General features: G+C 35.0%; 1 protein-coding gene across 1 annotated transcript; it reads left to right on the top strand.

The window, feature by feature from the left end:
- Positions 1 to 1,775: 1,775 nt before the first annotated feature.
- Positions 1,776 to 13,567, top strand: LOC117107889 (protein Wnt-2b-A-like). Its single transcript, XM_033249722.1, has 5 exons — positions 1,776 to 1,999; positions 5,250 to 5,479; positions 11,575 to 11,855; positions 12,404 to 12,668; positions 12,827 to 13,567. Exons 1-5 carry the CDS (start codon positions 1,920 to 1,922, stop codon positions 13,162 to 13,164), a joined length of 1,194 nt encoding a protein of 397 aa, XP_033105613.1. The 5' UTR covers positions 1,776 to 1,919; the 3' UTR covers positions 13,165 to 13,567.
- The last annotated feature ends 1,124 nt before the right edge of the window (positions 13,568 to 14,691 follow it).

Raw genomic sequence — 14,691 nt, forward strand, 5'->3', positions numbered from 1 at the left:
TATATATATATATACAGGTAAAACTATTCCCCGCCGGACACCATCCCGGTATTTCTGAGTCAAGGTTTCGGGGCCTGAATTGTTTATGTAGGTAGGCCTAACAATCGGGTATTAAAATAGGACTTTTAATGATGATAGGCTCTAGGCTTTGGCCTAAAGTGTAGGCTAGCCAGCCTTTGTTGAAAGGGCACTTCATGAAAAGGGGGGTTCTTTCGAACCCAACGAACCCCGCTGGCTACGGGCTTGCTTTCTCCCCTAAGGGTCACTTCGTGTCTGAGCTGGCAGGTATCTTGTTACCAGCTACTCTCGCCTGTCCATAACAGGGGATGTATGGACCAGTACACTGGGGTAACCCCCCCCCCCCACACTCGTGAAGACTGGGTTTTTTTTTATAGTACACATGAGCCAATTGTGTACACTCTGCCTACGGTTTATATTCATTATCCGATAATTTATGGAATTGATCATTTCTCTGTGCTTCAGTTGAAGTTTGGAATTACTTACCAATCGAAATTCGACAAGCAACTAACATCAACACATTCAAACAAACTCAAAACACATATATATTTTAATTTGTATGTTCTTTTTATTATTATTATTATTATTATTATTATTATTATTATTATTATTATTATTATTATTATTATTATCATCATCATCATCATTATCATTATCATTATTATTGTTATTGTTATTATAATTATTATATTATTACAGATATTATTATTATCATCATCATCATCTTCATTATTATTATTATCATTATTATGATTAACTATTATTATTATTATTATTATTATTATTATTATTATTATTATTATTATTATTAGATCCTATTGTTCCTTCATTGATCAAAATGACGGATCGCATACTAGATCGATCACCAGAGTGTAGGAATACTGTAGAAAAAACATCATCCAATGGATGTGCCTGTCAAGATGCTCGTTCTGCAATTGATGATATACTCTATCAGGAGAATGATGTGTTTAATTTGTGACAGGTTGATGTTTAGGCTAGGGGCATAAACCCTCTCAGCACGAGAGGCAATGTGGTGATGGATGGAGGGCTAGGGTAGATCTTACTGGAGACAAAATGGTGACACTATCAGAAAGTTTGTAAACACACAGGAGGATACAAATTATTGCGATGATTAACGTAAGTATCGATGAAGGTTCTGATTCATAAATGTAATCGCTTGTTTTTTAGAGAAGAAATGCTATTGAGAAATTATACTGTTTCGTTTGTGTGTGTTCACCTGGTGGTCCTAATTTGACAGTATGTTTAAACGATGATGAATGATCGTTTAATTTTAGAAATATATAAAAAAAAGTCATTTTTGGCTGTGTTTGACCTGAAATTGCTTAAACCAGGAAGATATACATTTGAACACTAGATTTTATACATACTTTTGCATGTTTAAATATATATATATATATATATGCCATACAGACTTTAGACCTGCCACAGGCTTAAAAACTTACAGGTTTTGGATTCGATTTCCTGGGCCCGTATTCTACCTTGTGACATTTTTAAACAAGAGGCGGACCACAAAACGATGGGGGAGGGGACTAGAACACAGTATTTACTCTAACTTACACTCGTATCTAAGCTGTCTGATTATTGCTTCACCATGTATCATCCTTAAGATACACCTAGGCTAGTTAAATACCCGGTAGCGGTGTCTTTGAAGATGTCAGTCAGCCAATAAAATGCTGAGGTTGAATGACGTACCCATTATTATGTGGGACTTATAGTAGTGGTGTCGCTCGCCAGGCAGTTTTTAGTACCGTATATCATATTAGTTGTATTGGTATAGGCTTATGCCTACTTGACTTCTTCTCCTTGAAAAAAGTAACATCATAACTTGCTCCTAATAATTTTGCCATTCTCGTGGCTTTGGAATATATCAGAACAAGACGATGAAAATCTTTTTAAGGATCGTGTTAACCTTTGGTCTGGTATTCCTTATTCTTCCATCAGAAACAACCTCGATGTGGTGGTAAGTATAATGAAATTGTTTAATATATAAAATATGACAAAGGATAAAAATCACTTGATCGTACTACAAAATATTTGAATATTCAGACTTTTAAAACGAGTCTAAATAGTTTGCAGCAGATACAAACTGTTTTTATTATGCTTAGCCAGAATAAAATATCAATTGACGTGTATCGATAGAAAACCGAACTTATTATAAAATATACGACATGTAGTATTGTTAACACCGATTGATTATTAAAGAAGTATTGCTAACGCCAGCTGATTAAAAAAGCATATTAGCACTAAACTGAAGTTTACAGAAGAACTATTTTAGTTGTTAAACAATCTACTACTATTGATTATTCTACTTGCTAGCTAAGGAAATTACTTATCATGAAATTGATTTTGCTCTTTTAAATAATATAAGGCACTACAACAAGGAAAATGCACAATGATAAGCTTACACAGGTGCAAAGATGTAACCTAACTAGACCTACAATAAACGAAACAGAAGCAAATATATTCCTAGTATTAGGATCTATTAAAAAAAACATAATTGTTTTCAATGACTTTTAAAACAAAAGCCAATATTACAAAAAATATAGGATAATGCTAGACTATACCATGACTATGTAGCTCTCTCAGGCTCAGGTGCACCTTATCAAACGCAACACTTTTCATAAAAGGGCAGTTGTCCCATATTGTACTGCCTTGGGGCTGGGTCTCCGGGGGTCCAGACCAAATTTTCTAGGACTGGGACTAATTTCATTATTTTAGGTATTTTAATTAATAGTCACAACAATTCCCAAGACTCGACCAAAATGTGCAGAACAATGTAAAATATGGCATACGAACTGCTACTACTGGTCTATAAAAAGCAGGCTCACTGTAATCATATTTGTTCAACTCCATTCTGGTGTTATTTGCGTCATTCTCTCTTATACGTTTGACGCATTCTCTCAACGCCTCGCGACGCGTAAATTCTAAATGTCGTAACCTATTGAACTGACGAGACGCGTCAACTCATTTAACATTGCCAGTATCGGTAACATAGCAATAACATTCAAGTCATTTCAGCTATTATAAACCAATAGTGTCAATTAGTTATGGTGACAAGTGAAGAATACTAAAGAGAATCATGACATGTCCCCACATGAAAGCCAACTGTGATGCTAACGAACCATACCGTATATCATTACCGTACTACTGCCTATACAATCACCACTTGGTAAGCGATCGCGTGAACATAATGTATATAATATTGTATATAACACTATAACCTGTCTCTTATACACATCTAGATGTGTATAAGAGACAGTATATATACCACATAGCATACCGTATATCACCTTGCGACGATTGCGCACCACGTTACACGTATCATTGCGTGCTCCATGCACAGTGGAAAAAATATACGAGATCATATAAAATAAAATATCCGTTTCTATTATAGGCCTAGATAACAAATGAAGACAGCTATAAATTAAATATCTAATGTGTATTATTTACAGAAACCTATTAATAGAGCGAGTTGGGCCATGTAACGCCCCAGTGAATCCATTAACCTGTGGCTTATACTACATTAAAAAACACATTAACTTTGTCGAAGGAAAATCTATAAGTTATTGATTTTTCTTTAAGTCGATATCGTGACTCAAGACATATTGTCACAATCCTGAAATCCGTAATTCTAGTGTCATGATTCCATTCCTTCAATCACTAGCTGTAAATAATTAGAAAATGAATAAATCATAATATATTGATAATTATATATTATATACAAATAATAAAATCTATTACATTACAGCAATAGATTTTTTTGTTTTTGCCTCTCTACTTCGCGATCATATCTGTCATTTTGAGACCTTAAAATGCTATGTCCCATAGATGACTTGTTTAGGGCGATTTATATAAAGGCCTATCTTATCTATAAATATATTATAATATATATTTTATATAGGCCTATCTTTATATATAAAAGGTGTAAAAAAGGGCGGTTACGCCCCTTTTTCCCCCAGTTTTTAAATATTAACAAATCTTTATCTCATTCACCGTTCCCCAGTTTTTTGTCAGACAACTTTTTTTCTGTCTTGGAAAAATCAGTTCTACAACATATCAAAAATAGTTTTTCCTCCGGAGCCTGACTTTAATAAAAGTCAAAAGTGGATCCGCTAATTTATTCTATGAATTAAATAAGTACACGCCGCAAATTCATAATTATCTCTAACCTGATCCTGCATTAAAAGTCGAACGCAGCTATTTCAAAAAAAAAGTTTTTCTCAAAAGTAGGCTTAAAACAAAGTCGCGTATACCAATGTTAGGTCAAGTAGTGTTTATTTTTGTTCAGTTGGGTTGTTTTCTTTGTCTTCACTATCGTCCTTTGATGACAAAATGCTAGTTATTCCCTCTCCTAACATTTTCCCCTGAATAAAGAAACTTTCGTTAGCAACACCACATAGGGTACTTGGTAACACGAAAGGTGCGAAGTGACTAATGACGTTAGCCATATGTTGGTTGGTGCGTCGACCGACTTACATTTATTGTTTGTTTTTTGTAAATACATCGAACACAATTTAAGCACCTAGCGATCTCAAAACATTACAATATGCGGAGCTGGAAAACAACAGATTATCCTATTATCTATAGATACACATTCAAGTTTTCACGGTAGACTTACTACTGTTAGTTTAACCCTGATTTTCACAGCTGTTGGACTAGAAGGTACTCTAGGTAGTACTGGATGGGCTTGTGACAGTGGCCATGGCTTCAGGAATTTGCCAAATGGGGCTAAAATAAGTCAGACAAGGGCCCAAACCAAGGGGTCGACTGGAGCTCACTTCTTAGGTCAAGAGGCGAGTTTTTTTTCCGGGTTAGAGTAGTGGAAATTGAGCTTTTTTAGACTACAATGTTATAAGAAATGCAGTCGGAATGAATTTGAAAAGTTACCATTTATAATAATAATAATAATAATAATAATAATAATAATAATAATAATAATAATAATAATAATAATAATAATTAATATTATTATTATTATCATGAACACTTGGAAGAATTTCATCTAGTCTTTAGTTGAATACTATTATTGACTACATATTATTACTATTATTAATCATCAGTGAAGAACATTACTTTCATATTTCCTTTACTGATGATTAATAATCATCAGTGAAGGACAACAGTGAATAACAGTGAAGAACATTACTGTCATATGTTTAAATGTTGGTAATTCAAATGATTATCGAATTATTTTAAATTCTGTTGAAAAGGTATGTGGCACAACTGAGCAGCGTGGGCTCCCGAATATTATGCGAGAATATCCCTGGCCTGGTCGGAAAACAAAGACAGCTATGCCGTGCCAACCCGGACGTGATGATCAGCCTGGGAGGTGGTGCTAGGGTTGGCGTCGAAGAATGTCAGAACCAGTTTGTAACGGATCGATGGAACTGTTCAACAATTGAGGGGGATGCCACAGTTTTCGGCAAAGTGATGTTAAAAAGTAAGTGAAAAGATATAGCTAGAGTAGAGCCACTCTTTGGTAGGGCCTTAATAATAATTAAGGGGAGCTATTCGGCATTAACACTATAACCAAACCCTATTCAGGGGACACCCCTGTTAATTCGACACCCTACTAAGGAGGCATACCTTTAAGTAGACACTTTCTGGTCCCGAAGTGTCAACTTAAGAAGGGTTCTACTGTATTATAAAACATTAGGCCTACAATGAAATATAGGGAAGGCTCCAAATGCATTTTGAATCATGTCAAGGTGCTCCGAAATAGCGGTGGCCCGCAAAAAAGTTGTCATCATGACATTATTCTCGTCATGATTGCTAAAGAAGCGTCACGGGAAGGTGAAATTTATAATTACTGTAAGTGCTATTTACAGTATCAAACGTCGCCCCTAGCAAAAGTTGGCCCTTACCAACTCCCCCATTACAATGTTGTACATTTAAGCTACTTTTGGTAAAGCTTTTTCTGAGGATCACATCCATTGGAAAGTGGGAGAATGTTAGATTAAAACAATGCATTGTTATTACAATGGAAGAAGCCATGGGAGATAGATCTAACATGATGAAAATACTGACTTGGCTTTATTGATTTTCAATCAATAAGACACTTGATAGTTTTCTTAATTGCATTATCTATAGTTATTGTAGTTCTAAAAAAGGTTTACACGGTCATATTGTTTTGAAAATGTCACTTACAAATCACTTATTTGTGCATCCCGATCAAGTTAATTGCATTACATGACATCGTTTCACAACTATAACACTCAATCCGACTTTAGAAGGTGTCGGTGACATCAAAGCTGTGAACAGAGAAACTTCAAGGCTTTACAAATTTTACTAGTATATAAGTGTTCCCGCTTAAATTAGTTCTTGTAATTAATTAGATGTTCATATACCTACGTAATAAATTTAAATTTATTTCAGCCTATAATTAGTCATAATTAGCGATAATTTCACAATTATTATAAATATTATCCTTGTATCTTCTATCCTTCTCATCATTATCTTCCATCCCATTGACTTTTAGTCTCAATATTCTATTTCCACTTGTTAAGAACCTCTGTTATTCAATTTATTTTTTTTTCTGTTGAAGTCGGCATACAGCATGTTGCCTTTCTAAAATAGGACTAATAAGCCTAATCTGAATTACATGAAGTTTCACCCTCTTTCAGTGTTTTTAAATTAAAAAAAAGGAAAAAGTCTTTTAGAAAAGGATGCCTCATTAAAATATAACATGTATACTGGTTACAGCTGAATCTACGTTGCTTTCTCCTCGGGGAAATACTAGATGACAAGTTGTGATATCAATGATCGCCCGTTAACCTACCATATTATAGACCTCGGCCTACAATAAATGACTTTATACAATAATTGATTGATTGACAGATTGATTGAATTTATTCGATGCTCAACAAGCACACACAAGAAAGAATGCTTTGTGAACAAAAAAGTTAAAATTATTGAGCATCAGGAACGCCCATTAATAATAATAATAATAATAATAATAATAATAATAAAAATAATAATAATAATGTTATATTTATATAGCGCATATTGCACATTGCCCCATAGAAAATAATATAGGCCAACCGAGAAAATACAAATAACAATAAAATAATAACAGTAAGATAAAATAAAAAATAAAAAATCATAATAACAATAACAGCAATGAGAGTAAACTACTCATGTTCCTTAAAATAATTAATGGTTGGCCGTTGACACCCAGGAGCTCATCCGCCCTTTGTTCAGCTATTGGTTTTTCTTGCTGCTTGGTGACCATAAACACCCTCCCCTCAGCAGCCACTAAGACATATCTGAGAGGGTTGTCAGTTTGGAGTTTGGAGGATGGAGTTTAATGTCGTACCCAGGACGTCTCTAACTACCTTAAGCTAGGCTTAACTACTCCTAAATACAATATTTTACTCTTAACTACAATTGGTTAAACTATCTCCCACCGGACACCATCCCGGTATTTAGCAGTTTCGGGGCCATTTTATCAACAAGTCAGATTTTTAAAATGGCTTTTAAGAAGAGATTTAAATGGACAGAGGACAGTCCAGCCCATTTCCAAGGGGCACACTTGCTTAAATTGTATACTTGTAAAAAAAAAAAACTCCAACTATCTATATACTGTAAAACCTCGAATAAAAGCCCTGGGATTTTTTAATTTTTATTTTATTTATTTATTTATTTTTTTTTTTTGCGAAATTTGGATAGTCTTCTTTTCGAGGCTACTTTTGCAAACTAAATTGGCTTCAATCCGAGATGGGCTCTCGAGATTAAGTCCATTGGTTATGTAACCTCCAACTATCCTCATCATAACTCGTTATACAAGACATCACATTAACCTATGATAACGAAAAGAAGACAAAGGCCAAATGTATACAAATCGCACATACCTGTACATTTTGTACTTTGACAATGACATTATCAGACTATATAATTTATTTTGTCATACAAAAAAATAAATCCTATTATTATTTATTGGAATCCAATATCAATTCCAATGGAATGGACCTATCCGCTAAGCTCCGTCATGTTGGGTAAGGTCCCAAAAACGACAAGCGTACACGTAAATATGCGTGTTTTTGGGACATGTGCGTATTCTTGGCCCAGTTACTTCTGATTGGCCAGTTGTTAAATTGACACTCTGAAAAGTTCCACTATCGATATGGGCATCATTTAACAGCCAGAAACTTAGCGTTTCTCTGGTACGGTATTACTTAGCGTTTTTATTGCTCAGAAGTTGTACTCGATACCCAACTAATCTAGAAAAAGCTAGGCCTATAATATTACAATATAAATATACAACGCGTATGATATACAAATGCCTCGCACCCAGCTGTCCTTGGCGATTTGCTTCAATGTATCGCTTTCTATTGGAGAAGAAAACTAGGTTAGGTCTAAGGAGGAAGGAATTTTCTTAAAATAACATTATTCTGGCATGGTGGCAGTCGTGAACTTGTTGGAGAGTAATGGAAATAGGACCAATAGGTGCTGGATAACGATTCGTACGCAAACACCCTGAAGGTACGACGATCCGTACGCAAACACCCAGAAGGTACAGCGGTTGGGGCGAGGATTTAGGTTGGAAGTCGGCCAAGGTAGAATTGTTTTATAACTTTCAATGATGTTCCAGTCGGATTGTTTTTGCTAGACTATGCTAATAAAGGTATATTTCTCGGCGTAAAAAGTTAATATATTAATATATCTATTAATATATACATATAATTATATATATAGGCCTATATATATATATATATATAAATATATATATATATATATATATATATACATATATATATATACCTACATATATATTACAAGTAATCTTTTAGTGCACTGTTATTACTATTATTGTTTTTAAACATTTGGAGTAACTGTGCGCTTAACTATCGAGATAAAATGTTCAGTCCTTCGGTCCCTGGATCATCCACCGCTAGACTGTTCAGTTGTTTTTTTGATCAGTGGCAACTTGAAGTTTATCCCCAACATTTTACGTTACTCATCAGTTCATTGTATTCCAACAAAACATGAACCTATTGTTGTTAAACTGCATTACTGTATTTTCTATTTACTCGGTTAGGATTATTAAGCTGTTCAAGGACCACCGATTTTACAACCTTGTTGATAAATAGCCCATGTAATTACTAGACTTTCAGTGAAACAAAACATCAGTTAAAACTTCGATTGTTCAGTAAAAGCTAAGCTAGTTTTCAGCATTTCAGCGGTATTTATTTTTGCCCAAGGAAAAACTGGGATCGACCACTAAAGACAAATATTATCAGTGTCCTTTCAGGGCCTCCCTAAATTGAGTTTTTGTATTAGGATGACAAGCGTACAAGAGGCTGGATTGTGATTGATTTTGACTACTAATAAATCTTGTTAATTGTAATTAGTGTCTTTTATTTGCCGGACCTCAATGCTATGTGTTGGGGCTGACTGTGTAATGATGTGGTTATTTGTCAATGTTACTGTTTTATTCCATGGCCTGCGAATTACTTACTAAGCCTATTATTATAGTCCAAAAGACTTGGGCCACCAGTATTTGACATACTAAGGCGATTAACATGTTTTTATTTAATTTCTTGTTGATTCCATTCGACTATAATACGGTAGTGACCAGTATAGAGGAGCATAAGTATTAATGTCTAAAGGAGGCATATGAGACAGAAGTACATACAGTCAGTATATCATCTATGAACCAATTATCTGTGTATGTGAAACATATAATACGTGATAAGCACCTAATGATATAGTTCACATCATATTTTTACTCATCATTTGCCTATACACAGCTGCTATCAAGCATAGGGCTTAGATCAATGAGACGGAAGATTGTACAATTTATTCCTGATGTTTTGATTCGTAGTCTGTAGAGCTGGCATTTTTACTTTAAACGACGAGACAGAAATTCATCAAACTCGAAGTCAAAAAAATAAGAAAGATAGTAATAGGCCTATTGACGGAGTTACCGTAAGACTATTCACAAGGTGTTTCTTCATTTATTCATATCATATCTCTAACAATTTAGTTTGGCGTTTAAAACTTGCTGGAAAATGCTATAGACGAGCACGAAATAATACAATGCTATAGTTAATTAATCCAATCAGACCAAGTATTGTCAGCCGGCCCTTTAGGCTTTATTCGCTATAGCATGCTCTACATGATCTAGATCGGGAAGAGGTTGAAAAAATTGCCTGCGAAAAGAACAGAAGGAGTGCAACATAGCTTCATTTTCGGCCAATCACCATTCACTTTACCTCCTGTCATTGTTGACAAAGAAGCCAAGAAAATAGCCAACTTAAATAAATGCTCTAATCCGTCGAGAATACAGACTAATCCTATTCGTACTGCGTACATAATGCATGAAACTCTTAAATCCAAATAGACAGATCATTTTGAAGTAGTTCGTTTTGAGACAAACAAATTTGTTGAACTACAAAATAATCGATACAAGTCAGTGTCCTGACAACATTAAACCTGTCATTCAGTACTTTCTTCTACCGCCTCTCTCGTTCTAAGTTTTTTTTTCTGCCTTTACTCCATGTCCTTCATCTAATTAAAATCATCCGTCATTAATTCGTATTGATATTGGAGCACAGCATCGATACAGCTCCAGCCCTTCAAAAATACTGAATTACGGTACCACGTACCAAACTATTTGTTCCTAAATAAATAATTCGACATTGGCCTAATGACAAATATTATATTTTGAAATCCACCAAAACACTATCGATGCAAATGACTATCTAGACGGAGACGAGGCCTCTAATAAGACTATCACAGCCTCTACGGTATACTTGTAATATAAATGCTGTGGAAATTTAGGTATGGTGCGGTACCGTATCTTGATTCTGGTAGGTGTTTTTGGAGATATACAAACAATATAAAATATTGCATTATACAATATATTGGAATTAAATGGTCGCCAGTATTAATTTACTTAACGCAATAGATAATATAGACCTAGAGAATAGAGTGTCGCTGCTCCTGCGCTGATTACCAGCAGCAACACTTAGCATGTGGACCCAATGACCAGGGAAAAGAACTGCGCTTTATAACCGCAAAGAAGAGGCGCATTATAAATGCCCGTACCAGTACCAGTCTGTAGCCGTGGAGGTGTACGGTAACCTCTCTGTTCTAGCTAACTAATTGGTATTATTATACAAGCTTTCACATTTATGCCAGCTTCAAACTCCCTGATTTACGTAACCACAGTTGTGTACCTGAAATAAGGGAAGGTGGGGGGGTGATGGGGAAACGAAGGTGAAGTGTGGGGTGGAGTTGATTAGGTGGAGGGCGCACAGCTCCCAAAATCAGGTGATTTTTAATTACTTGACCGTGATTTTTTTGTTTCGAAGATTTTCAATGGGGAGGGGTGAGCGTTTGGGAGGGGGAATGCGCTAACTGAGTATAACAAATTATTGCAAGAAGCAACGAACTTCAAAGTGTTGACTAATAATGAAATCATATCTGAAATTCAATATGCATTTAAAATAGGAAATTGACATTCTGCTTAGCACCCTTTATAACTTTAATTTCAAAATATTATTTTTGATTTTGTTATTTTTGTTTTTACAGCTGGCAGCAGGGAAGCGGCTTTTGTATATTCGATATCATCTGCCGGCGTAGTGCATTCTATTACGCGGTCGTGTAGCAAGGGAGATCTATTAGACTGTGCATGTGATCCAGAAAAACGTGGAACCGAGAAGGACGAGTATGGGCCCTTCGAGTGGGGAGGCTGCAGCGATAACGTTCAATATGCATCTGAATTCACCAAACAGTTCGTTGATGCGAAGGAAAAGAAACAAAGTGATGCAAAAGCCCTTATGAATATTCATAACAACAGGGCGGGGCGAAGGGTGAGTGTGCATAACATGATAGGTTTCGTCGAAAAAAAAAAGATTTTACACTGAAAAGTCGTTGTTTAACTTGTTTTGCACATTTAACCACGATTGTACATACTTGGATCTACACAGCAGAATGCCTCTAATTTTAAGTGGTTTAAACTGAAAAATGACTGTCGTTATTGGCATAGGTGTACGCGTAGTAATGTTGCATCACGCGTTTAAATAATAGTGTGAACCAAGATTAAGATATGTTTCCATAAAATTGCTACACTCTTGCTACAATATTAACTCGGACAGGCATTGCACTGCGAGTTGTCCCCAACGCACTGTCGGGAAGGCTTCCCGATTCGACCGACTAATCAGTGTCACCGAAATCTGTCATCGATAATGTTGCGCGTAGCGATTTTATGGAAAAAGGCTTTCATAAAATGCATGAGGAAAACGCGTTTCCTCTGGCACCACACTACTCTATATCTATCTTTTTTTTAAAAACCATATGAAAAATTACAATAGCATGCCTATAAATATTAATAATAGATATTGATGTGATTCTTGTACAGGCGGTTATTCGTGCGATGAAACTGCAATGCAAATGCCACGGAGTGAGCGGAGCTTGTAATATAAGAACCTGTTGGTTAGCAATGACCGAGTTCAATAAAGTAGGTACAGTACTGAGGAAACGTTACGACAGCGCCACGGAGATAATGATGAATCAGGACAGTACGGGTATAATAGTTGCCAATAAGAACCACAAAACGCCTACAAAATCAGATTTAGTCTACTTCGAAAGTTCACCCGATTACTGCGTCATGAATCACAAAACAGGTAAGAAACTACCGTAAAACTTCACTACCAAAGCGTGACACAAGAGAAAGACTTGGCCTATATTTTGCTCAATGAATTACATGTGCATTCAGGCTATGTATTTTACGTTGATTTATTTATTAATTAGTTTATTAGTATATGATTTATTTCTCTTTCAGGTTCACTAGGAACAGCAGGTCGCGTATGTAATAAAACGTCCCAATCTACAGACGGATGTGACATCATGTGCTGTGGGCGAGGCTACAATACCGCGCGTGTGACACGTACAACAAAGTGCGAGTGTAAATTTCATTGGTGTTGCTTTGTGCGATGTAAAGAGTGCACTGAAACAGTTGACGTACACACGTGTAAAGCACCAAAAGAGGAAAAGACAACCACACAGATACACCGGAGAAAATTACCAGACAAGAAGAAAAAACAAAGAACACATTCTGATGACGATGACTTAGACGGAGACTTAGATAATGCATTACAAACAAGCAGACAATCTTTATAGTTAAGTTTATATTTATAACGATTCACACAATTAATTTATATCATTATCTTCTCCATACAAATACCTTAATATCAATACGAATATAATTTGTATTGTTGTTTCGACAACCTACACTTAACAAAACTACGTTGAAATCTCATTTATTTGTATTTGTAAAATATTTTGCTTTAATATTAATTTTTTTTATAAATTAATATTGGCAGTATAATAATGCCATTATTTTTTTTATTATTTTAAAATATAATTTTATACATGATTAAAAATCATTTTGTAAAAAAAGAACTCATTGGTGGAGAGGATTTTCCATTTTTCAGGATGTTTTATTTGTTTCAGTGATGTATATATATTAGAAAATTACTTCCAGTAAAGTAAACATTAAAGAGCAGAATATGTTTTGCCACAACCTATGAATTTACTTGTTTTTATTACTAAAAGCGAGTGTTTTTAGTTCGATGAGTACCGTACCGTAGCTCTAGAGAAACACTCGACTGATTGATTAATAAAGCTTTTTTAGATCTACTGCCTCTATTATACTGCCCTCATAAGGCTGATTAATTAATAGATCTTTTTTATCTCTACTGCCTCTATCAACAACAACAACAACAACAACAACAATAATAATAATAATAATAATAATAATAATAATAAAATAATAATAATAATAATAATAATAATAATAATAATAATAATAATAACAAACAGGAGTGGATTTAGAGTGGGAAGCCCGGGACCAACCCCCCTTTTTGGAGATAAAAAAAAAGGGGGGGGGGAATCTACTGCCTCCATTATACTGCCCTCATAAGGCTGATTGATTAATAGATCTTTTTTTATCTCTACTGCCTCTATCAACAACAACAACAACAATAATAATAATAATAATAATAATAATAATAATAATAATAATAATAATAATAATAATAATAACAATAAACAGGTGCGGATTTAGAGTGGGAGGGGGCGGCCCGGGACCAACCCCCACTTTTTGGAGATAAAAAAAAAGGGAAAAAAAAATAATAATAGCCCAGAACGCCTCAAATGTTATTTTCGGGCGTCTAGAACACAAAAATTTCGAGGGGCATGCACCCGGACCCCCTATTATGGTGTTGTCTCGTCGGCCCAACTTTCACCCCCACACCCTTTGGACCTCTCTGGATCCGCCCCTGATAAATGCATAATTTACAGGCGCCCGTGTCATCACGAAGGCAAAGGATACAAAGATGAAGAAAGCGCGGCTGTTCACAGTGTAGATCTTCCAAATTAATTTTCATTCCATCTTATATCAAAGCACGTTCTTAAACCTAAGTAAAACACATACATGATATAAAAGAGCTAGTTAACACCCGCAATGTAAAAATGCATACGTTTCTCAATAACAATTCAAACTTGAGTCAAGTACGTATTCTATAAAACGCAAGTATGGCAGTTCAATAACATGCAGTATGATCCATTTTATCATTTTATTTTTTATCTTGAAATACAGTTAATGAAAACAGATAATAATAATAATAATAATAATAATAATAATAA

The sequence above is a fragment of the Anneissia japonica genome, unplaced genomic scaffold, assembly GCF_011630105.1.
Source record: "Anneissia japonica isolate Jap-2015-1 unplaced genomic scaffold, ASM1163010v1 scaffold288060_len1141017_cov207, whole genome shotgun sequence".
Taxonomy (NCBI): Eukaryota; Metazoa; Echinodermata; class Crinoidea; order Comatulida; family Comatulidae; genus Anneissia; species Anneissia japonica.

Bases quoted from the DNA above. Each gene is read 5' to 3' on its own strand.
- LOC117107889 (XM_033249722.1), top strand. From the start codon at position 1,920: ATGAAAATCTTTTTAAGGATCGTGTTAACCTTTGGTCTGGTATTCCTT. The intron at 5,480-11,574 runs GTAAGTGAAAAG...TTGTTTTTACAG, and splicing joins CGGCAAAGTGATGTTAAAAA to CTGGCAGCAGGGAAGCGGCT. The intron at 11,856-12,403 runs GTGAGTGTGCAT...ATTCTTGTACAG, and splicing joins ACAACAGGGCGGGGCGAAGG to GCGGTTATTCGTGCGATGAA.